The sequence below is a fragment of the Lagopus leucura genome, unplaced genomic scaffold (genome assembly GCF_019238085.1).
Source record: "Lagopus leucura isolate 7727_CA_CO unplaced genomic scaffold, USGS_WTPT01 Super-Scaffold_100001, whole genome shotgun sequence".
NCBI lineage: Eukaryota > Metazoa > Chordata > Aves > Galliformes > Phasianidae > Lagopus > Lagopus leucura.
The window spans coordinates 57,217,628-57,241,307 of record NW_024962262.1 but is presented as its reverse complement, the minus strand read 5'-3'; the positions used below and the strand labels follow the sequence as shown (position 1 = coordinate 57,241,307).

At 43.4% G+C, this 23,680-nt stretch overlaps 1 protein-coding gene across 2 annotated transcripts in view; it reads left to right on the top strand.

Annotated features, from left to right (window-relative positions):
* The first annotated feature begins 225 nt into the window (after positions 1–225).
* The window catches only part of GPM6B (glycoprotein M6B), a 110,946-nt gene continuing 87,491 nt past the window's right edge, over positions 226–23,680 (top strand). Inside the window, exon 1 of one of the 2 annotated variants that reach the window (XM_042867729.1) lies at positions 226–296. In XM_042867729.1, coding sequence (XP_042723663.1) covers positions 293–296 — 4 coding nt within the window. In that variant the 5' untranslated portion in view covers positions 226–292. The remainder of the gene's footprint in view (positions 297–23,680) is intronic. The other variant, XM_042867724.1, reaches the window with a different exon arrangement.

The window sequence follows — 23,680 nt, the reverse complement described above, 5'->3', positions numbered from 1 at the left end:
CGAAGCGCTGTTGCAGCAGCAGTGCCCGGCGCTGTCGCGGGGCGGCGCTCCGTCTCCCTGCCCCGGGCCGAGCCGGGCCGGGCCCCCGGGCGGTGCGGGCGGGGCCGTCTCCGCCCCTCCGGCCGCGCCGCAGCTGCCCGAGGCGAGCGGAGCCCGGCAGTGTGTGAAGCTGCGGCCGCTGCTCTCCGCCGCGCTTCCCGCCCAGCCCAGCCCGGCTCAGCCCAGCCCGGCACGGCGAACGCCCGCCTGCTCCCCGCAGCGCCCCGCACGGCTCGGGAGACCGGAGCCAGCCATGGGTAAGCGAGCCGGGCTGGAGGAGGGGGCAGGTGCGGGGGGCTCGCCGGCCTCAGCGCCCTTGGGGTCCTGGGAAGCGGTGCCGTCCCCGGTTGAGCCCCGCGTGAAGGAGGAGAAGCTCGGGGTCGGGCGGGGGTTTGGAGGCTTCTTCGGGCGTGCGGCAGGAGCTGAGTGCGGGCGCTGCAGCCCGCCCGGCCGTCCCCGGTCTCCCCCCGAGCGAGCGGCAGCGCACGGAATGAATCGGACCGCGGGGAAGTTGGGCGGGCGGGAAGCGCCGCGGTGCCCGCGCGGTGCGCAGCGCTCAGCGCGTCCCTGTGTAACAGCGCGCCTCTGTGGCGCTGCCTCCGGTATTAATTAAGAGGGAAGGAATAAAAGAGAATTTAATTGCCCAGCCAAGGGAAGCTGACAGAATTCCTACGGTTGCTACTTAGTTAAATTAATTCGCATCACCTCATTCCTTACTTTCTAACGGCTTATTAACGGGTTTGGGCTCTGGCTCCTGCGGCACTGTGGCCCCGTTACTGAGCTGTGCCGAAGTTTCCAACACCCTTTAGATGTGTGTTACGGCACTGACTCTTCCCGCTGCTCAGCTGCGATACAGCAAGCAGCTGAATTATTTGTATGTACTGACAAGCTTGGGTTTTGTGTGTGCATTCCCGTAGTCATTTCTTAGACTGTTCCACTGTGTCCACTTCTGAAATTGATATTAACTGAAGCTGTGAAGTTACAGCCAGTCCCGCATCTGTTGTCCTTCTCTTAACATAGGCTTTTGCTTTGCTGCTGTGGATTGATGTCAGAGGGATCTGAGGGTGGGAATGGGAGGGGAGGAGAGGAGGAGAAGAGTTTTGCAGTGTGTTGTTAGTGAAAGAGAAGCCTTCTCTGGATCACAGCATCTCATTTGAGGTGTGAGAGTATGCATTTTGTTAGGTAGCTTTGTCTGTGCAGTAACTGGCTCAGCCTTCAAAACCAAAAAGCTGCTCCAGGTCTTCAAAGGTGGTTCATCTTGAAGAAGCCAATCTATTACTGTGTTGAAAACTCAGAAGAACCCCAACACATCCTCACAAGTCATGGGCCTTTGGTGTGCAGGCATTGTACAGGTTGTCCCAGTGGGTGTGTTGTCCTTCATGGAACAGCTGAGAAAAGAGGACTGGAAAGAAAGAAGCACATATTGAACTCCTTGCTGGTGACAGTGGCCTAAGGACCTGTGCCTGCCAGCTTTTTGGCTTAGCAGCACTGAGCCCATGGGTGGCTGTGCTGTGACCCACCGAGTGCGGGGACATCCTCGGATGGGATGTTGCAAACAGAGCTCACAGCAATGGAGCCTTTGTAGCAGCAAACTGGTCCGTGGTGAATGCAGTGCGTTGTTGGCGTGTTGCGTAACAGCCTCACCACAGCCGGGGCTGTGGGACCAGGGCTGGTTTGTAGCCTCCCGTCTCAATCACGAGGATGTGTTTGGCTGTTTCTAATTAGGACCCTTTGAATTGTCCTTACTTGTGCAAAACTTTTGTGCTAGGCTGGCCTGCCGTGACTGATTTCTTTTCCATTTTGGAGTTGCTGCCATGGAGTGCGTTGGGCTATTGGCTCACTCAGTGCTTTGGAAAAGTTGGGCTTGTAGTTACCAACATTTATGGTTCACATTGACTCTAGGGTTGTCATTACTAACCACCATGGTGCTTTGTGCATCCTGTGCTCCAACAGCCGCCTTGATATTGCAGTGTGGCTCACCTGGGAGATGTGGGCAATGCTTTACAAAATGAACTAAAACTGCAAAACAGCTTTGTTCTGAAACCTTGAAAAGCAGTACATGAATGACTGTAATCCTATAGCTTTATAACTTTTCTTCTTTCTTCTCCACCAAACTGCTGCTAGCAGAGGTGGAGCGATGCCTGCCTTGTGTGCCTCCCCTTGGATGCTGTGCCCATGACCGCTCTGTGGCAACAACCAGCCTGTGGGGTGCCAGGGCTCCAGCAGCTTGGAGTGATGCTCCCCTCTCCCAGCAGTGGCCCATGCCCAGCGTGGACCATCCCTGTCAACTTCAGGAGCACCTTACATACTCTTTCCACACATGGAACCAAGTCCTCACCTTGCTGTAAAGTGTCTTCACAGGAGGTTCAGATATTCCACAAGCTAGGCTTTCTTATTATAATCAGCTGGGGCAAATCCTGAGAGAAAATCAGGCCTCGTTCTTTCTGTCAGCTATTCACTTTGTCCAGGTGGGAGCTGAAGTCTTTTGTGTGTCTCGGTAATAGTAAAATCTAATTACTATTAGTCATTAAGGGTGGCTAGATTTCAATTACAAGGTCTTATAGTCCATATTCTATTAAATCTTACACCTCTCAAATATATTTAACTGGAGAAGTGTAAAATTTTATACTGCCATCCTTTCCCTGTCTCCACGAGACCCGTTTAAGGCTACTGAAAAGTGCTGAAATTTGCCTTCTCGATGTAAACTTTCCTGTCTGAGGAAGAAATGGAGAAGAAGACGTTGTGAATTTCAGCTGTTTCCCAGTGTCCTAAATAATTTGAGGTTTCACCCTATTTACAGGTTCTCTCTTGCTCTTTTTCAAAGCGCGTGGTTCAGTGATACAGGACATCTGCTGTCCCCTCTGTGGATGATGATACATCAGGTGGATCTGGAAATGTTATATTTCCAAAATATACTCCTGGTTAAGGATTTCACCCCCTGAAGAGCTGAGCAGTAGGAGTGCTTTGATTATCCACTGCCTTCAGTGCATCTCTAGACTTTCTTCAACCAGCTGAAACCTATGTGTCACATCCAGTATTTAAAGCACTTAAAGCATTGCATTATTTCTCTCCAGCCAGGTATCTTTTCTCAGGACTCCTGTGCTTTCCTGCCAGTAGTTGTGGTGTTGCAAGCATCATTTTTTCATATTGTATTTGTTCAGCAGCTGTTGTTTTTCAAGATTCTTGCTACCAGAGTCATTACTCTCAAAACCAAGAGTTAGCCCTAAATGTATTTTGGACTAAGTTAAAATGAATTGAAGATGAACACAGGGAAGCCCTGTTCTCAGTACGCCTTGCACCCATTGTGCTTGATGTCATGGCACGCTTCCTTGCCCTGTGCAACCTGGGAGTGATGAGAGCTGGAGCAGGTGAGCTTGGCTTTGAGTTGTGGCAGGCAAGTCTGAGGAAAGGCTGTCTCTGACAGCCAGGAGCAACTGAGATGTAACAAGTACACAGGTCACAGATGAGCCTGCTGCACTCTGTAAGGATCCAGAAGCTGGCACTGGGAAGACTGCAACATAAATATCCACAGAGGGTGAAGGACATCCCCAAGAGCCATGGAGTGGTAGAGTGGCATCATCCAGGTTATAGGCAATGCAGTGTGGCCTGGAGGGAGCTGACTCCTGGTTACAGTGCCTGGGCTGGATCCTAGTCTCCTGGACTTCTTCTTGCCCTTCTTCTGCAATTAGATGTGAACTTGTGGTGGGGTGGCCTTGGCTGAGCTGTGCCCTTCAGCATGTCCCATTACCATCCCATGTAAGCACAGCAAAAAGCAGTGGGAATGAGGAGAGGTTGACTGCTCATTCTAACAGCTTACATCGTGTGCTTAATGCTCACTGCTCTACTGCTTTCTATTGCTGTTTTAGTGCTTTGGCAGTCTCCTTCTCCACAATTACTTGTCTCTTGGTTTTTAGGCTCAAAAGGTTGCACTAGAGTTGTGGCCTGGGAAACATTTGCAAGCTGTACAGAGAACTTTGAGAATTCAAGATCTTTTGTTCTCCATTTTTTTTTTTTTTTTTGAGCTATTTGTCTAGCAGCAATTTCAAAATGTGAATGGAGCTTAGTTTCATTAATAGAAAGGTGTGCTTGAATCAGAGCCATTGAGCGATGCAAAACAATGCTTCGCTGTGCACCATTTGTGTATGTTTGTTCTACTCTTTGATCCCTGAATGCGGGTGGTGCTTGGAAGTTTTAGCCTGCAGGAATATGTAAAGGAAGTGGCTTTCAGGAATGTGTTTTTGCTTTGTGTTTTTTTTTTTTTTTTTTTGGCCTGGGGTGAAAAAATGTCAAGAAGTACTATGATTCACAGGTAGTGGGGACGTGAATGATGAACTTCTTGAAGGTTCAAACTGATTTGGATATCCAGTTTAAGATATGGTTCTCATAATTTTATGTTTTGTGGGTTTTTTTTGTTTGTTGGCTTGTTTTAGCATTTGAATGAGAGCATAGAACAGCCATTGCCATTCTCCTGCTGATTTGGGCGCTGCCGGTCAGGAGCACACCTGGTGTTAAGAGTACGACTGGTCTGGTGTCCGGGGAGATCTGTGAAACAGAGTAAACGATGGGAGTGTGGCCAGAGGGAGTGTGGCCAGAGGAGGATTATGTTTTGAGTAGCATGCTGGTTTTGTTAATATTGGAAACATATATTTGAGCTTATCAGTGTTTGCTGGACTGGAGCTGTGCAGCCTGCTGCTGATGGCTAATCGAGGAAGAATCTGCCTTCCTCATCCTGCCAGTAAGTGGGAGCTAACTTGAGCTCTCCAATATATTTTTTACTCTACCTTGTAATGTATGTTTTTGTCAGCTTGCACACTAGAAGATTCTTTGAGGCTTCTAATCCTAAGATACAGGGAGTGTGCACAAGATAAACTGCAGAGCAAGTGGGAACAAAGCTGCCACAGGTGGCCTGGTGATCTTGAAACTTGGCTTCTTTTCAAAAGTGATTTTGCACTGAGATTTTTAAATTCTCTAGGTTTATGTGTGTTTTGCTTTCTGGTGCACTGCAGTTATTTTTTTGGTGGACTAAAAGCTTGATGTGAGCCAGGAGCATGTGCTTCAGGCTTGGGAGGCCAACTGTATCCAGGGTTCCATTGTAAGAAGGGTGGCAGCTGAGAGAGGGAGGGAATTATACCCCTTCGCTCTGCCTTTGTGAGGCCTGTGAGGTGGAATACTGCATTCAGGAATGGGACCTACAACATCAGAAGGATGCAGAGCTGTTGGAGTGGGTCCAGAAAAGGTCATGAAGGTGATCAGAGGGTTGGAGCACTTCTCCTGTGAAGAAAGGTTGAGGGAACTGGGCTTGTTGAGCCTGGAGAAGAGAAGACTCTGGGGAGACCTCATTGTGGCCTTCCAGCAATTGAAGAGCGCTTATAAATAGGAGGGAGTCGGAGGAGGGTGGCCAGCAGGGACAGGGAGGTGATTGTCCCTCTCTACTCGGCTCTTGTGAGGCCCCATCTGGAATACTGTGTCCAGGTATGGAGCCCTCAGTACAAGAAAGACATTGAGATTTTGGAAAGGGTCCAGAGGAGGGCGACTAAGATGATCAGGGGGCTGGAGCGCCTCCCCTATGAGGACAGGCTGAGGGAGTTGGGCTTGTTCAGCCTGGAGAAGAGAAGGCTGCGGGGTGACCTCATTGCAGCCTATCAATACCTGAAGGGAACCTACACCCAGGAGGGGAGTAAACTCTTCAAAAGGGCTGATAACAGCAGGACTAGGGGAAATGGTTTTAAGTTGAAGGAGGGAAGATTTAGGTTGGATGTTAGGGGGAAGTTCTTTACTAGGAGAGTGGTTAGGCCCTGGAACGGGCTGCCCAGGGAGGTTGTGGATGCCCCGTCCTTGGACGTGTTTAAGGCCAGGTTGGACGGGGTCCTGGGCAACCTGATCTGAATGTGTATGTTTGGTGGCCCTGCTAGGCAGGGGGGTTGGAACTACATGATCCTTGGGGTCCCTTCCAACCCGGGTGATTCTGTGATTCTGTGATTCTGTGATTTTTACACAGGCAGATAGTGACAGGATGAGGGGAAATGGCTTTAAACTAAAAGAGGGGAGACTTTGGTCAGGTGGAGGAGGAGGAGGAAATTTCTGTACACAGAGGGTGGTAAGAACTGTGGTGCCCCATCCCTGGAGGCGCTCAAGGCCAGGTTGGATGGGGCCCTGGGCAACCTGAGCTGATGAAGGGCAGCCCTGCCCACGACAGGTGTCGGGGCTGGGTGGGCTGTGATGTCCCTTCCAACCCAAAGATTCTGTGATTCTATGATTTTGCAAGTGAACATAGTGCTTTGTTCAAGTTAAGATGTCTTTTTACAGCTGATTAAATCCTAGGTTCTAGGAACTTCACTTGGGATTTACTGCAGAAAAGTCCTGAATGCATCGTGCCTACAAATACCATGCAGGTATGAACTAGAACAGTGGCCTGGATCTTCAGTGCTTTATGTTAAAAGGCCATGGGTTTTTTTTGTTTGTTTGCTTGGTTTTTTTTTTTTTTCTTTTTTTTTTTTTCTTTTTAAGTGATTCTAAGAGACTTTAGTTGATTCCTGTTTACATGTAGACTAATGCTGATATTGCCCAAACTGCGTTGACGTAAAAGTCATGCTCTTCCCCAAACTAAAGTGTGAGAAGTGTTGTTGTATTTGCTAGTAACACAGCTGAAAATAAGTTTGCCACATAGAACTTCCCTCATGGGAAATCAAACAGTTTTCTTGAGCTGCTTAGACGTGCATTACAAAAAGAAGCCAAAACTTTGGGAGTAAGAGCTGACTAGTGGGAGTACGTGAAGCCGCGAACTCATGGTGCAGGCACAGGGAGCTGCTCCAGCACATCTGTCAAGAGCCCACGATTTGTAAGGTGGCCCAAACAACAACACTTCCTACAACATCTGCTCCGGCTCTGTGACGGGGGCTGGTGCAAAAGCCAGGACTCTGGAAATCTCAGATACTTCTCATACCGCACCAGGGGAATATAACAAAACCCATTGCATAATCTGTTATTGCCTGCTCCCCAGCCAATAAAGTTAGTAGGTGCTAAAGCTGATAAATGTTCCATTAAACCAGAATTTGATGTAAGCAAGTACAATGAGCGGGCTTTGCTTGACTGATTTGGCCAGGGCTACCCATTCCAGTCTGAAATTAAAATAGCAATTTCTCATGCACAGTAATTGTATGATGAAAATTCCACGTTTCAGCTAGCATGTAGAAACTGTAATGACTTGGCATGAAAAATAGCCGGGTAAGTAATTTTGTTTTTATAGCCTGTTATTTTTAGTTCCCCCTTTAAATTATTTTTAAATGGTTTGAAAAATACCTGTTTTTCTCCTCGAATTTGAGCTATAGAAAGCCTATAATAGATATTTGCTCTTTAACTTCCTTCTCAAATTCTGCTACGAGGTTTTTTGGTCCTATCTGCCACTAATATGCTTGCAACACCACATTTGAGAAGTCATGGTAATCTACCACATATTGGATTCCTCTTATTCCTGTAAGAGGGGCTGAAAAGAATCAGGAAGGAGAAAAGTCACTTGAAAGTGCTAATAATTTAGAGCAGCCGTGACAGACTGAAGGTAACTATTTGAGGAGTGGCTGGAAATAAAAGAAAGCTGTAATGAGGTAACAGCTTTCATCAAGACTGGAATGAGTTTAGCTTCAAGTAGCCTGTAGGTTTCATTAAAATATTTCTTTTTCTTGTGAAAGTTTATTTCTGGATTTTCTGGGGCTTCCCATGGCAATTTTCTTGCAAACAGTCTCGTGTGTTCCCTGTTAAATCAGCTCCCTGGCGTGGGTTAGGCTGTTTCTCACAGAGAGGAGGAAGCATTGGACCTCATGGCCAAGCCCTGTCCTTCCCTCCTGATACGCTTCTCTTTTGAGATTTGTATGCAGGGTGCACATCTGTGGGTAAGCTGTTCTCAGTCCCTATTATCCCTGCTTTTTTTTATAGGTGCTCTTAAATGCTCCTTTCCTGGAGACCACTGGTTTTGTTTATTTCTCCTTCTGGCTCATGCCGATCCCGTAGTTGCAGTGTGAGTGAGTGTACTCCCTTGTGTGTAGTAATTCCACGGTTTTGTTTTCCTCGTTGTTTCTCCTCACGCAGTGGCAGATTTTATCTGATCCGTCTCCTCCTGCCTTTTGGACAGTTCTGTGTCGACACTCGATCCTCCATTGAATGCTCTCTCAGCAGACTGGTGGCTGAGGCACTTGCTGTGTTTGCACACACGTGCCACGAGCAGTAGGTGAGAGCTGCTGTGGCCCAGGCAGGCGATGTGCTTGGCACGTGCAGACGTGCTTTCTGTGGATGACATCTCTCTGTGATAGCAGCTAGCTGTCATCTGCTTGAAAGCATACGGCGTACCCCTGTTGGAGAAAGAAAACAGTGGGAAGGTTGGGAGAAACAGTTTTAAAATAAACAGAATGTCAGAAGATGCTCTCTCAAATCAGAAGGAAGGGATTTCCTGGAGGGCCATTAAGGGCCTGTGTTTCTCTTCTGGAGGGCATGGTACACGTGGAATATTAAGTGTGGCTGCCAAGGCTAATGGGGATGCCCCAGCTGTTGCTAAAGCCTAGTGTATAAATATGTTAATTACTGAATATGCTGAATCTTTTCTGTTGTTATAAGCACACACAAAGAAAAGAAATGAGGAATGTACTACTGCATTCAGCCGTCCGTTTCTTCCTCTGACAAAATGCTTCTGGTTGAACAGAACTTTTTTTTTTTTGATAGTTTATTAGTAAAATTAGTAAGATTGCTGTTTCTTGTGTGTAGAAGGACCCTCCACATTAATGGAAGTCAGCTGAAGTCTGCCTCACTCCTTAGAAAGAATTCTGTTCCAATGAGTTTGAGAATTAGGAATATTCCTTCTTTTTAAACGTGGTTGAAAATGGGGGAGTTGGACTAGATGACCTTTAAAGGTCCCTTCCAACTCAAAGAATTCTATGATGCCACGATTTCACAATTTAACTAAAGGATGAGAATGGAAATAAACCCTGAGTTTCTGTTTTCAAAAGAAACAAACAACAACCAAATAAATAATAATAATTAAAAAGACCACACAGCAGCTGCTTGGAAAGTTAGTATCTCTGCTCCTTTTTGCTCTGGTGTGCTAAATGAGTCCCTGTGCAGAATTCCTTGGGGAGCTCCTACCTTGGGCTTTGTAAGGACATGCAATGGGGGAGACGTTGTTAGCAGCCACCATGTGAAATCCTGAAGTTTTCCTTCCTCTGGTATAATGTAGGTTTGTAAATTCAGAAAATGCAATCATGCCTGCTTAAGTTCTCACCTACTGTCATCCTCATGAAAATATTTGAACCTTAACTCTTTGGTCTTTTCTGGGAAGTGGATGGTAAGAATAGTAGGAGGACAACATGCCTTTTTGCTTTCATCAGGAAAAGCGTGACTGCTGTGCCCACTTTCCATTTGGTCAGTAGTCTGCCTTCTTCTGTACGTGTGAAACGTCCCTTCTGTTAAGGCATGTACCTTGTAAATGAAGTGTTTTCTGTTGCCTTGCTCAGAAAATATGTCAAGCTTTTCACTGCATATGTTTCACTGCTCCAACACTTGTGCTTAGCATTTGCATCAGACTGTTATATCTTTATGGAGAGTTTTCTTCTCAGTCGAGTTTAAGCATAAGAGAAAAATGCTTTATTTTCCATGTTGGTAGTATTTTCTTGGCATCGGGATAACTTTCTGACATCACAACAGTATCCCAAATCTGAATTGATCCTAACCGCTCCATGGAGTCTGAGGATTTGGCTCGTGGGCTCTCACGTGACTTCTGTACTCACAAGTGGACTTCCATCAGAGTCCTTCCTCTTCTGGTGGAAGCCAAAGCTGTGATGCTTAAAGCTTTAGGCAGGACAGCTGCTGTGTACCTCTGTCTGTCCTGCAGAGGACAGCTGGGGGGAGCACCTTGCTGTCAGCAGCCTGCATTCCAGGGCATGCAGGACATTCCGTGTTGGTGCTTCGTGCCATGAGATGCTGGCTATTCATTTTAAATCCTTTCCCTATATCATCAAGGTTTTTAAGGAGCTTTTACTCTTTTTATCTTCAAAACCTCCCTCCTTCCTTCCTTGACCATGACTTGCCGAAATAAATATACTGTGTTTCTCTTAAGCGCTGAAGTTAATGATGTACAGAACATGAAGGAAGAGAGGAGAGCATCCATCTTTAGTTATGTACCCACTGTCGGCATCCCTGGGGTGGGTGATCAGGGGCTCTTGGGGCTCAACAACATATAAGACGTATAGAGCATCTGGGGTTTGGAGGATGGTCCTTCTGTATATCCTTTCTGGATTGAGTGCGAAATAAGGCTAGATTTTCTTCTCCTAGTGTCTACTTTATGTCTTATTATTGCCCAGAGGCAATGAAAGGCCTAACAGCAGCACTAGATAAAGCGATCCTCCTTGAGTTTGTGTATACTCATGACATACCCTACACTTATAATAAGCTCCATGATGAGGTGGCTTTGCATTGAAGTCAGTTACAACTACCATATACCCAGTGGGGCAAGAGTTACTCAGTGTGAATGTCTGGTGCTGTTCTGCCTAGGCTGCATAGCTTCTTTCCTTTTATGGTAATAATAATACCAATAATGCTAAACTTCCCTCTGTTCAAGGAGAGGTTTTACCACCGCCCTTTCTCTTCCTCACAGCTGTGGCAACCATCAGTGTGAGATCAGGACTGCAGAAGCTGGAGATGATTTAAGTAAACGTGCAGCACTACATACTAATGAATTCAGGTCATGATGCTCACCGAATCAGCACAGCAGCTTCCTGCCTCTTAAGTGATTACTGCGTTTCTGCTGTGAACCCTTTTGGCTTATGCCCAGAAAGAGCTGTACAGTAATTAAAATTAACCTGAACGGATTTAGAAGAGCCTGGTTTGAATTAGGGTATGGTTATTGACTCTAGCAGTATTTTACTTTGTGAAATCTTTCCCTTCCCTTCAGTAGTATCCCCTGGGTATCACCTGTTAGCACCTGACTGAGGCCAGTTCATCTCTGTAGAGATATGAGGGGCTTGGCCAACCTGTACCATGTACTATGGTGGGATGCTGTCAGAGCAGTGGTACAAGCTGTTGAGCTCACTGATGGCTGCCACTGCCTCATGGGAGCCGAACTGTAAAGATATAGGGCTGTGGGTGCAAAAAATGAGGTGTGAAAGGAAGCACTATGGCGTGTCATCTGAAATGCTTACATAACAAAATAGGACTTGTAGGAGTTATCGCATTACAGTTCTTTTGGCTTTGAGGAAATGGCTTTCTGTATACATACGTAGGAAATTAAGGAAAAAGCAAGAGAATGAGACAGTTTTAATCTCAAACTATGGAAGCTTGAACATGGGTTTTCATCAGAAAACTGCAGTAAAGCTGTTGAAAATGAAGTCTTAGAGAAGGTTGTCTTGTTATTAGGCCACAACTAGCAAGATGTGTCAACGTCCATCATGCTGAAGCTATACTGTGTGTTTTCCAAAGCATTTTCCTGGCAGGTCCCACTGAAAGCTGCCAAAGTTGTTTTTCAAATTTCACCTCCAGGACAATGGCTCGGCTGCCCCAATGACCTTGCCTTGTGCTATGCCCTATGTAGGTGTGCCATCTGGTACTGGATTTATGTAGTTGTCTTTTTCCACCGTTGTTTGTTTTCATAGTGGTTAAGAAGTTGATGTTAGAAACACAAAAAACAGTAGGAAACTTTTTTGTTGTTTTCATTAATCCAGACAAGCAGAATACTTATGGTAGAAAGGTCTTTCTCTGCTAAGAAATTGAAATTCTCTTTCATTGAAAAAAATAAAAATAAAAAAAATTATGCATTGTAGCATGACTTATTTCTTTTCCTCTGAGGGAGCTGTCTTTGCAGTGAAATGAAACCAGTCCTTAGTTTCAAGGCTTGTGTTGGATATTCCCCCATTTTGGAAGCCATTGGAAGTGAAAGCAAATTTGTGAGTTGTACATAGATGTTGTGGTTTAGACGAAGCTGTTTTTGTTGTTGTTTGTTATTGTTGTTGTTTTGTTTGGTTGTTATGTTCTGTTTTTGTTTTTTTTTTTAAATTTTCTGTTTCTAAGTTATTGTAGAGGTCGCTAAGTCCTGTGAAATGATGGAATGTTGATAATCTCTAAGCATGCCTGTCCATTCTCCCTTTTTAAGAGTAGGTTTTTTGGAAGATGCCGTTAACCTCTACTACCCAAGAGATGTTTCACATCTTTAGAGAGGGTCTCCCCTCTTGTCTCCTTGCTTTCTGTGTTGGAGGCTGATTAGCATCCTTCCGGAGGGCTGTGGGTGTATTGTTCTTAGGCACCACAAAATCTTCAGTGTCTGTTCTAGCTCCTATCCAGCCATTGTCTGTTGTAGTCCTTGAATGCTTAAAAAGTCACAAGACCCGCTATTATTTTGGAGACTTTTGTTTACTGTTTGGTTTCTGACCACTTAGTGGCTGGTACTTATTTTAAGTTTTCCCTCTTCCATGTTTGTTTTTTGTTGTCGTTTTGATCTTGAAAAGTTGCAGTTTTTCCTGCTTGCTTAAGTCTTCAGGCCGGTGTCAGGCCTCAGTGGCAGCACTGTAAGAGGCAAGGCGTGCCTCTTTTCCTAGGTGATACTGGCACCATTGCTTTTGCTTTGGAAAGAATACTAACTCTGTTCCAAATTATCTGCCTCTGCTTTTTACACTTTTATCTTTGGTATAGGGTTTGCTGTTGCAAGTCCATAGGAAAGCATAAAATTTGCTCAAACTTCAAGCGCATGTGTAATACTTGTGTTTTAGGGGAGCATATCTGAAACAAAGCTCTGGGAAAGAAATGGGGATCATCTTTTTGGAAGGAGATGCGTACTTGGATGGACAGCATCTGGAAGAAAAGCATTTTCTTCTAACATCACAGAGATTCAGCATTTTTCTGCAATTTTCCAAATACCCTGTGCTTCTTCCTTGCCTTTTCCCTATAGAGAAATGAGAAATTGGTATAAAATAATTGCTGGCGTTTGAGTGATGCAATAGGTCTATCTGATACTTCCACGTATTCCCTGTTCAGTCACTAAAGAGGCTCCGTTAGTTGCTACGTTCTTGTTACAAACGTTTAATCTAAAACCAATAAATTTGAGGGTGGGGGAAACAGGGCGTTTCACAATAATGTTGTTAAGGAAATCCTTGCAAAACTGACGTAAGCGTCATGTACTTCTGCTTTGCAAGCTCTGCATTTTTCAGTCAGACTTTGCCATAGCAGAATAGTTAGGAAGCAGTGGTTAGTGGGTCAGATAGACCCAAGGGGCTGAACTGGGTCCTGTTCAGCCAAAAGTTAGCGCTTGTTAATCAACGCTGCGCTCTGCATACGAGCACTGTTTTCCTTCCTCAAAGCCATAACAACGTGGCTTGACGTAGTGATGTGATTTAGCTGTATGGTGCTGATAGATTGATGGTTGAGCTAGATGATCTTAGTGGTCTTTCCAACACTAATGATTCTATGAAATAAAAACGTGTGTTTGACTGGACCGTGCACCAGTCCAATCCTGGAAGCATGTGGGGGTCTCTACCCTCACCACCCACCACCAAGGCCTGCTCCCAGCAGCTCCCAGAGCAGCCCTACTCACTCCCTTTGGAAGGAGTGGAGAGTTTCCTTTCCTGCCTCCTGCAGTCTCTTTAAGACAAGTTGTAAGGATCCAGGAAAGCCCTGTGCCTAAAATTAGAACATGCAATTAATTTACAGTGCTGGGAAATAATTGCATAGATCTCTTTTTCCTTTGTACAGCTTCTGTAGGTGTTATACTCCTTCGCATTAAGGAATTGTCTTTTCAAATCTTACTGCTGCCACCTGCTCAGCCCCTAGTAAATGTAATTAACGTGATGGCAGAAATGCTGGAGGCTGTGGATTCTCAACGCTAAATGGCTTACATACTGTATACCATAGGCAGTGTGTTAATTGGGCTATTCTGATACATTTCAATTTGCCTTGATATAGATCTTGATATAGATATTTTTTTTTTTTTTGACAATAAGCTCTATGCAAACAATTTTCATTTAAGGAAAAAAAGAAAAAGTCCATTTCAGTAAAAGAGCCTCAGTGAACATCAGATCAGATCTTTAATTTGAAGGTTATTCAGCTGAACTTCCAATTAACACGAGTAGTTTATTTAACTCTTTATCTAAAGCAGGCTTAGTCAATGGTGTATTTAAAGCTAGAAAGTCACCATTTACTAGATACGTATTGATGGCTGCCTTAAAGGAGCCTAATATATTAAAACAAAATGGCAATTTTCTTTTTTTTAAGCTCTGAAGCAGTTCAGTGCAGGCACTGCCTTCCATTAGAAATAGGAGGACCCAGAGCCAGGTGGTGTTGCTCAGTGTTTCAAAGAACAGGAGAATTAATTTGGTTTGCTTTGTTTTATGTAAAGAGCTTAAAAAATTAAATCATTAATTGTTTTTAGAGAGTCGACTTCTTCAAAACGTTCCAGTAGTGGGTAACAGCTCTCCTGAAACTTCCAAGTACAAGTACTTTTAAAGACAGCGGGGAGAGCTCTGGAGAAGGTACCTTGGCTCTGAATCTCAAACTGATTGTCTTTCCATCATGTTCCATGCTGACCTCTTCCTTCCCCAATTACATGGCAAGTTGCAGAGAGAGGCAGCGAGTGCAAATGGAACCCTGAAGCGCCTGTATGAAAAAGTAGGCTAAAATGTGAAACCAAATGCTTTTTTTATTTCAATAACTAATTCTCACAGTAAGTCTTGGTGTACAATTTGTTGGTGGCACACGCTTGCTGATAAAAAGATTTATCCCAGCTCAGAAATGTAGTAATAAGTGAGTTTGTCCCCAGAGACACCAAGGAGTCTTGCGTACTACTTGACTATAGCACATGTAGTAGCCTGGCCCTGTAGGAGACTGGGATCTGTATGTGCATGCTAGTGTTAAAAAGAAACTTAGGAAAATACACACGTGCAGTATGTAGGATTTTACTGATATGGCACTTTGCAGCAGCACTACTATTACCATTCCAAATGCTTGTTTTAACAGATAGGAGAAGTCGTGTTATGTGTCAGAATGGGGGAAAATGGTTTGGAATGGTTCATAAAGCATGGCTTGCAGTATTTTCAGTTTGGCTGCCACAGTCCATTACAGATAAAGTGAAATACTTCCTTAGCTTTATCTTTCTGGTAAGTAACTACAGAAATACATACTACTATAATCAAAAGCTACTGTACATTATCAAATAGGAAGATCTAGAAATTATATTTCATGCTACAAAAACTGTCTTGGAAATTGTGATTGAAGTTCACTCCCATGGCAGGGATAGCTCTCATGGAAATGGCGAAACACTGCAACTTAGATACAAACAGTTGAGCTTTTGTGTAGAAATGACACATGAAAGCAGGATGACTGGCTTCTAATAATTTGAGCTAGGAAGAGGCTAACATGCAGAGAAACTTTAAGCTGGAACTTTTTTTTTTTTTTTCCAGAGCAACACTAAGCTTCCTATTTGCAATGCTGTTGTTACCACTGTTTTCCATTTAGCAATCAAATTCACTCTAATAAGTAAAGATTTGTTCCGTGGTGGGGTTTGTAATATAAATGATGTTCTTCATAGTTGCAAGTATATATGATTTCATGGCTGCAAAATACATTAAACTTGCTTATGCTTAATTGAATGCAGTGCTTCTCCCAGATGACAAGTTGTTCCAAAGTGATTAATTGATCCCCGGGACCGCAGGGGAATATGGAGGCAGTGCTTTTCTGAGTTGCATTTTTCAGTCTTCCGTGAAAATCCAAAGAAAACCCCATATGCCTGTTAATTTTTCAGTAATGAAGTGCTAACAAGTGCTTTAACTGCAGCCTTCCTAGGTGATTTGTCTTAGTAGGAAGCTCCCCCCACACGTACACTTAGCAGTATGAAGTCATGCTTTCATACATAATTTCAAAACTGTGTTATACTGTGAATAAAGTTTCATCTCTAAAATGCTGAGCCTCCTGTTGGTGCAGGTGAACAAAAGCCTACATCTAACAGCTAGGTGGCAGAAACTGTGCCTTTTTAAAACAAAGCGATGCTGTAAACGCAGCAGCGTTGGTTTACAGTGATTGCTGATTTTCTTTAAAAGAAGGATTTTTTTTTTTAACATGAAACATCTCCTTTGAGAAGAGAGAAGTAAGCAACTTTCTTTTGCCCCATCCCTGGAAGCATTCAAGGCCAGGCTGGATGTGGCTCTGGGCAGCCTGATCTAGTGATTGGTGACCCTGCTGCTTATACCAGGGGAGTTGAAAATAGATGATCCTTTGAGGTCCTTTTCAACCCAGGCCATTCTATGATTATTCTGTTTTCTTGGAGACATGCTTTTGCTGTGTACCTAAATGGTCAGAAATATTCTTCCACTGCATACCTATCCTCTAAAAATATATAAATATACATATGTATATTTTAAAAATATAAACGTTGTATTTGGCAGGTGTCACTTTGTGCTTAGGATGTGAAAAACTGGGAACAGAGACTGCTTCATGGGTTTGCATCTCATTCATCAGAGATGAGGCTCGCTCTGATCCTCTGAAGTCCTCTTTGAAATTAGACATTCTAGAAAATTGTATGGGGCAAATGGGTTATTTTAGGGTTTGCTACTGTTTCAGAAAGCATGCTTAGCTTTTAAAAGGAAATCAACCTAAAATGGAAATGCAATCAGTAACAAACGCTATGGCTGAATAAGAAATTCTCTAAACTGGGTTGATGACTGAAATTCCATGTAGCTGGTTGAGTCCTTTGCTGGGCACTGCTCTCCTGCAGAGGTGATATGCTGTTGTGGTGCGCTGCTTAAAATTCTCTGACCTTCCAGCCCTTTCTTTCTGGTATTTGCTGATATCTGCTGCAGTTTGGATAGGAAGGCAGAGAAGGCTTAAGCTTCACTCTGCACGTGTCTCTGTAATTCAAGATAAGATCCATCTCTAGAGCTGGCAACCACTGGACCTGCACATTAAAGCAGTTATGGTGAAACCCTTGCTTTTCTGTGGAAGTAAGGGGACTCATGGTGGTAGTGGGTTCTCAATCACTGTCATAATGATGATGCAGAGAAATTCACACGCTCTGATTAAAGGGAGTGTTAGAAAACAGCAAAAACAGTGTATGGGAAATGGTTGCTCACACGTGTTAAGTGTTTCTTCTGTGTAACATGTTGGGTCAGAAGCTCAAGAAAGGGCTGACTCTGCTCAGTCAATGCTCCGTCATTGCAGCAGGTTCTTCAGTCTGAGCGAGCAGTCTGCAAGCAACTCGTGCTATGTCAGCAACATGAAAAGTTCTTCTGAATGCACCATCTTATCAAAGTTACACAACTTAATTTGTTTTAAGAAGAGAGCGGTAGAGTTACTGAAGAAGGAGTGGTTTGTTTTTGTGTGATAGGTTGGGAAAGAAATGTTTTGTTGCAGAACAGTGTTTTAAAAAGTACTTGAGAAGGTAGAACTTAATGTCCCCAAAAAAATGAGGAAAAAAACCCCCAATAAACTATACACAACAGCTCTCTTAACTCTTGAATTACCAAAAAATTACCGTGGTGACCAACTCTGTGAGAATTTGGAACATAAGAACATTTGTTAAAACGTTTTAACTTAATTATATGTAAGACTGAGTAGGACAGCATAATTTGTTAGAGTCAGAAGACAACATGTGAGATTTCCTAGCAACTAAAACTGTCAAGAGCAAGATATCCTAAAACACAATGGAAAAAGTAAGTGGATGTTGCATGTATTGATTGTTGAAGAACAGAAATCACGTATAGCAGTTGAAGAGTTTGAAGGGGTACTGTAAAACCCCTTCAGTTAGTCTTGCTTTTTAATCCAAATTTTATGTATTTTAGTCAGAGGTAACATTGTGCTATTGACCACAGAAAGTGCAGTCTAATGAAAACGTTCTTGAGAATTTCCCAAGTGCATTTTTACAGGAATAGGCATATTGAGTTGGCAGAATATGGAGCAATTCATTAAGGCAGTATGTCATAGTGGCAAATGTCCTGCTATTCATGTGAACTTTTAATCATATCTGTACCTTTTTTTATTTTGTGGCTTTGACCACATGGGTTGAATTCTTCTGGCTCAATTATTTTTCTTTTGCACATGTATTCAGAATACTTAAAGGATCTTTGTTATCTTAGAATGCTGTGGTGCCTCAATGGAAAGTGATGCTGAAGAGTTTTCTCTGTGGAAAAAATATGATTTAGTGTTGCAGACTTAATTCGTGTTTGTTCTTAATATATTCAGTTATTGTGTGGATTCAAACGCTCACAGAATGTAGTGTTTGAAAAGATTCATAAATCATATTCCTTTAGCTTCTCCTCTTGCAACCATAAAGCTGAAAGATGGAAGAGGAAGCAGGCTGTGGCTGAGGAAAGAGCCTGGCACATTATCTTTTCTGTCTGTGTTTCCATGTAAGTTTATCTAAATATTAAACTTCATAGTTTTTTCATCATTTAAAAAAGAAAAAAAAGAAGAAAAAAGACACCACAAAAACCAACCCTTGAGGGGGAGCAAAGCTAAAAAAAACCAACCAACCAAACAAACAAAAAAACCACCCGAACTCATGTTACTGTTTCAGATTCATCTGGTGCTTCATATGAAGAAGAAATACGTCTTGGCTGCAAGCCTGCCCATTATTGCTTTCTGTAATTTTGTGGGTTGGCTGAGTTGCACCTTAATCTAAGTGATGGAGGGACCTCTGCCTCTGTTACGTGACTGAGAAAGATCTGGCTGACAGTGTTTAGGTTTTTGGGAAGACTAATTGCATTTCCTAGAGTATATGTGCTTGAAGGGTCTTAAATGGAGAAGTTCTTCAACCTTCTTTGGCCCTGAGACGTGCAATCCCTTCTTGCTTTGCCTACATGTTGTTGAAAATGAATTCTTCCTTGTGCTCTGCAAGTGAAGTTAGCCGTGCCCTCTTAGTGGTAATTCAAGTGACAGCAGAGACCCCACATCTGGAATGGGGAAGAGGGACATCTGTTGTAAACCATCATGAGGTGCTAATCCCTGTGCAACTGGGGGCTCTGGGAACTCTGCAAAAGGGGAGAGGGGGCGGACAGTGAGCAAGAGAATGACAGTAGAGATGGGAAAGGCTGTGTGTGAGAAAAGTGGGAAGTTGTGGGAAAAATAAGCACTTCTTGCATGTGAGTCAAAAAGGAAAAGAGGTCTAAATGGGAAGCATAATCAAATTTATGTTTTGGACCAAATCAGTGCGGTATTGATAGGTCAGGCGGCATGCATGTATAGCTTAATCTGTTTTTACTTCATACATCAGTGTATGCATGATCTGTTGTGTATCTAATGCTAAACAAAGTGTAAATCATCTGGAATTTAAAGTTCTGTTGTGCTCATTTCACAATTTAGTATTTGCTCCCATTGCTTATTTTCTTAGGAGTTGTTTAATATCTATTTGCCCATATCGGACTATGTGGCAAATTGTGGGACAGAAGGTGTGTGTGACTGTTACTTGTTAAGGTTTTAAGAACAAGTAATCTCTCTTTCTCTTCCTTCTCATTTCATGAAACAATCTCAATCTTAGTTTCAGAGCAGCTGAACTATGTATATGAGAAGTTTCTCACCTGAGTAGTCTCTTCTCGAGCCACAAGTAATGGTTGTTTTATGAAACAATAAGAAGTAGTCACAGAATCACAGAATTGTAGGGGAGGTCATTGGGTCCCACCCCCTGCTAATGCTAGTTCCCTAGAGCAGGTTGCACAGGAAGGCATCCGGGGGGTCGTGAATACCTCCAAAGGAGACTCCACTGCTTCTCTGGGCAGCCTGTTCCAGGGCTCTGCCGCCCGCACAGTAAAGAAATGAGTCCAGACAGAAAGAGTTTGTCAATATTTTATGTTTTTCAAGGACAGAATGTTTTCAGGCCAGATCCTGATATCCTTTCTTAATGAATGGTTTTCACTGCAGCAAGGTCCAAATCCAAACACTGAATGCAGCAGGTCTGATAAAAGCAGCAGAATGTGACCCATATTTTGGCTCTTACAGCATCCACAATGAACTTCAATGATGTTTTCTCATGATGTTTGAGAGGTAATTCTGTTTTTTTGCTGCTTGATTTGTTTCTAACAAGGCTGGAGGCCTATGAATATGGCATTTTCTGGAATGAAGTATGCATTTGGAGCAGGGGGGAGTGTCAAGCTGGTTTTTGTCCTTTTGTTTTTAACCCTTCTTCCATAGAAGACACAGTGTCCTACGAACAGAACAATGCTATATTCCATTTTAGCATAGAATCACAAGCAGGATCTTTGGAATTAAATCTGGCGAGTTGCCTGGATATGTTCAGTTTTTAACAAGTACCGCTTTGTGCATTAGCACCCTACGCTTCCTCCCTCCCTCCCCCCAACTCAGTAACTGAAGAGAGGAGGAGAAACAAAAAAACCAAAACACAATAAAAGCATCTGTTAGAGCAAAAAAGGAGAAGAAAGAAGGCTTGAAAAGAGGAGAAAAGATTTATTCCAGAACAGCTGTCAAATTTGTCGAAAGATCTGGACATAATTTTCAAGTTAGTCACACTCCTGAGTGTCCGATTACATCTGCATAAATCTTTTATTTTTTTCTCTCTCCTTAAATTATGCCTAATGTAGGTGAAATGCTGCTTTTGTGGGGAATGCGGCTCAACTTTGAACCACTGTATGAGTAGGTGAATGTTTGTCACTAACACTTCCTTCTTTTTTGTGTGCTTGAGGGCAATTGGTGACATACTGCAGTGAAGGAAGATAGATTATTTTACTTAGCTACCATGCTCAATAGCTTTGACATATTCTAAGGTGCACGTTATGACTGTTTCTTATTAAATGTTAATGATTGCACCGCTTTCGTCTTTCTTTCCTTTTTAAATTTGTCAAAGGATTAATGCGAGTGTCACACTGAAAGGATTATTTTCCTTTAAACAGAGATCTGTGAAAATATATCTTCTGATCTGAGAGCAGTAACCTGTGAAGGAAAGTGCCATCCTACTGCCTACCGTTGGTCACTGGAACAGGCTGCCCAGGGAGGTGGTGGAGTCTCCTTCTCTGGAGATGTTCAAGACCTGCCTGGATGCCTACCTGTGCGACCTGCTGTAGGGAACCTGCTTTGGCAGGGGGGTTGGACTCGATGATCTCTGGAGGTCCCTTCCAACCCCTACGATTCTGTGATTCTGTTAAGATTGACATACTGATGAGTCAGCAGGCAAAGCTCTCCTGGCCACCCTCTGTGTGGATAGGTCAAACTGTGATTGATTGTCAATCCCCATTAAGGTGCAGCAGCTCATCTGAAAAGTGTTCCATCTGCTGCATGTCACGCGAGGCATTGTTTCAGTCTATCTACAGAGCAAGAGCTCTGACATAGATGGAGGTATATTCCTAAAATCAGCTGTCTAGCAGTGGCTGCACTCGGTACTGCATTCCTAAGAGTAAGTGTTGTGAATAAGTGTGCAAATAAACTAATTCTTTAATAAGAGAGGCAAATCCAGAGAAGCCCTCATGTTCTCTCCAGCTGTGCCTTGCTGGTAGCAGCTTGAGTCACTACACAAAGCTGGCAAATGAGGGGGGAAAAACTGGAGGGAATTATTGTAATTCTTCTGAGCTGCAGGCAAAACTATTTTGCGGTGGAAATGTATCAGAGAAGAGGATAAACCCAAACACTTTAAATTTAAAGCATGAAGGGAAATCCATAGCAAAGTAAATGGACATAGCAGATTGCATGCGTTTCTGCATTTGTGTTTTATTTTTGATCTTCACACACTGTGCTTTGGTTCAAATCTTAGAGCAGTCCTGTAGCTCATAGTACAGTTTCATCTGAATGAACTGCAGTCTGAAGTGTGTGCACTGAGAGGGCATCTATCAAGTTCCCACTGTGTGGGGCTGCTCAGTTCATGGGCTCAGACTGAGGCCGCTTTGATGTGACCTTCCTTCCTGTCCTCTTAAGGAGAAGTGCAAGTTCTGTGGATACTGAGACTTCAGCATTAACAAGTCTGCCAGTTGCAATTGCTTTGCAAATTTATTTCTCAGTTGGCTCTCCAGTAACTGCTTACAACATGTTGACTGAGCTATAGATGATATAGCCTTTGGGCTACATTTGCACGCGATTATGTTAGACGTGTGATTTGCATCTCTATTTTAAGAAGATGCATAATTTGAGATTCTTAATTTATTATAAGGTAATGGATGGATATTTTTAAACAATAAATCAATTCAAAGTCAGACTTGTTTTGAACAAAGAGAACATCCTTGTAATGCATGCCACCACCTTTACTTTTTGGTAGCTGACTAAACCAAGGTTAAATAATACTTTGTCAAACTTGCCTTAAAAATTGAAGCATATGTGTAGCTAGTGAGTAGAAATAGTGGCATCTGATCATTCTTGACTACACTTGTGTTGTATTTTAAACCTGCATATGATCTCCCACATGCTGCCAAGTCCATACTTGGATTGATGCAAGCCCTGATGAGAAGGTCGTGAAGCATGGGAGCTGGTGCTTCGCCACTCCTAGCATCATCACTGAAATGTTCTTTTCTGCAGGTGGGCTATAGGCACCAGCGCCTGGGCTCACCTCACGTCTTTGTTATCTGTGGCCATGTTGTGCAGCCTTTAGCACCTCCTTGAGTCCTCCTGCCTAGTGCCTGCTGTGGGGCTGGTGGGGTTGCATGGCTTGTACCCTGGTTGTCTAATGCACTCCATATGCAGTTCTTGGAAGGACATGCCACAGAAGTCCTGTGGCTGTCATGTGCAGGGGCAGTTCTAGGAAGGACTTCTTGGACTGAGTTGTAAGATGGCCAAGATGGTGTTTTTTTCCAGATCTAAATGTCTGGGCAAGTAAATAGACTAGAATGAGGGAGATGTTGAAACCTATATTTTCCTGCAGTGATTGAAACAAGAAAAGCCATTTCAGTACCCTCTAATTCTGAGTGCTTACCTAATGACTGCTGCTAATCTGATTTGTCTTTCTTTAAAGCTTGACAGCAGGCATAAACTACTTGTATATGTGCTATACGTAATCATACAGCTGGTGTATCAACGTAAGCGTCAGTATAGGTTTTCAAAGCTCAGAAGCAGGTTTACTTTTGAAGAATACTCGAGGAGGTCTTTCATTTGTTTATTTCTTTCTTTTAAAATGTAATTTTGTGGTACATTTGTGGCATACACCCACTTCTCTCCTGCACCAAGTCCTAGTCTGCAGTGGTTTCTGTGCAAGCAAATAGCATAACCTTGTGTGGGCATGTCCTACGTGCAGCTTGATAGGGTGAGCTTTGTAGGGTGAAACTGTGGTTAATAAGGTCCTAGTATCTTTGCTGAGTGTGTTTTTGGGGAGCAGAGGGCTGCTTCAAATTCTCTGCCATCAGACCTTGAAAGCTGAATGTAGGTATGTAGTGGGAGTGCATTAGACATGCCCCTGGAGCACAAATTCTGTGCTCTGAAACATACACTGCAGTGTTGGTCGAGGTATGGTGAGGGGAGATTGTGGTGAGATATGTGTCAGAAGTGCTCTTGGGATTTGAACTGCAATACTGATTTTGAGCGCTCTGTTGAATAGCTGCACCTCTGCTGTTTGGTTCTTGTGTGTTTTTGGAAGAAGATGGCAGTCTTTTTCCCTATGCAACTTAGCATTAGTGTTCCCTGGATATTGAAAGTATTCCTGACATCTCCCTAGTGTTTTTTGTTTTATGGTTTGTTTGGTTTTGTTTCGTTTTCTTCCTTC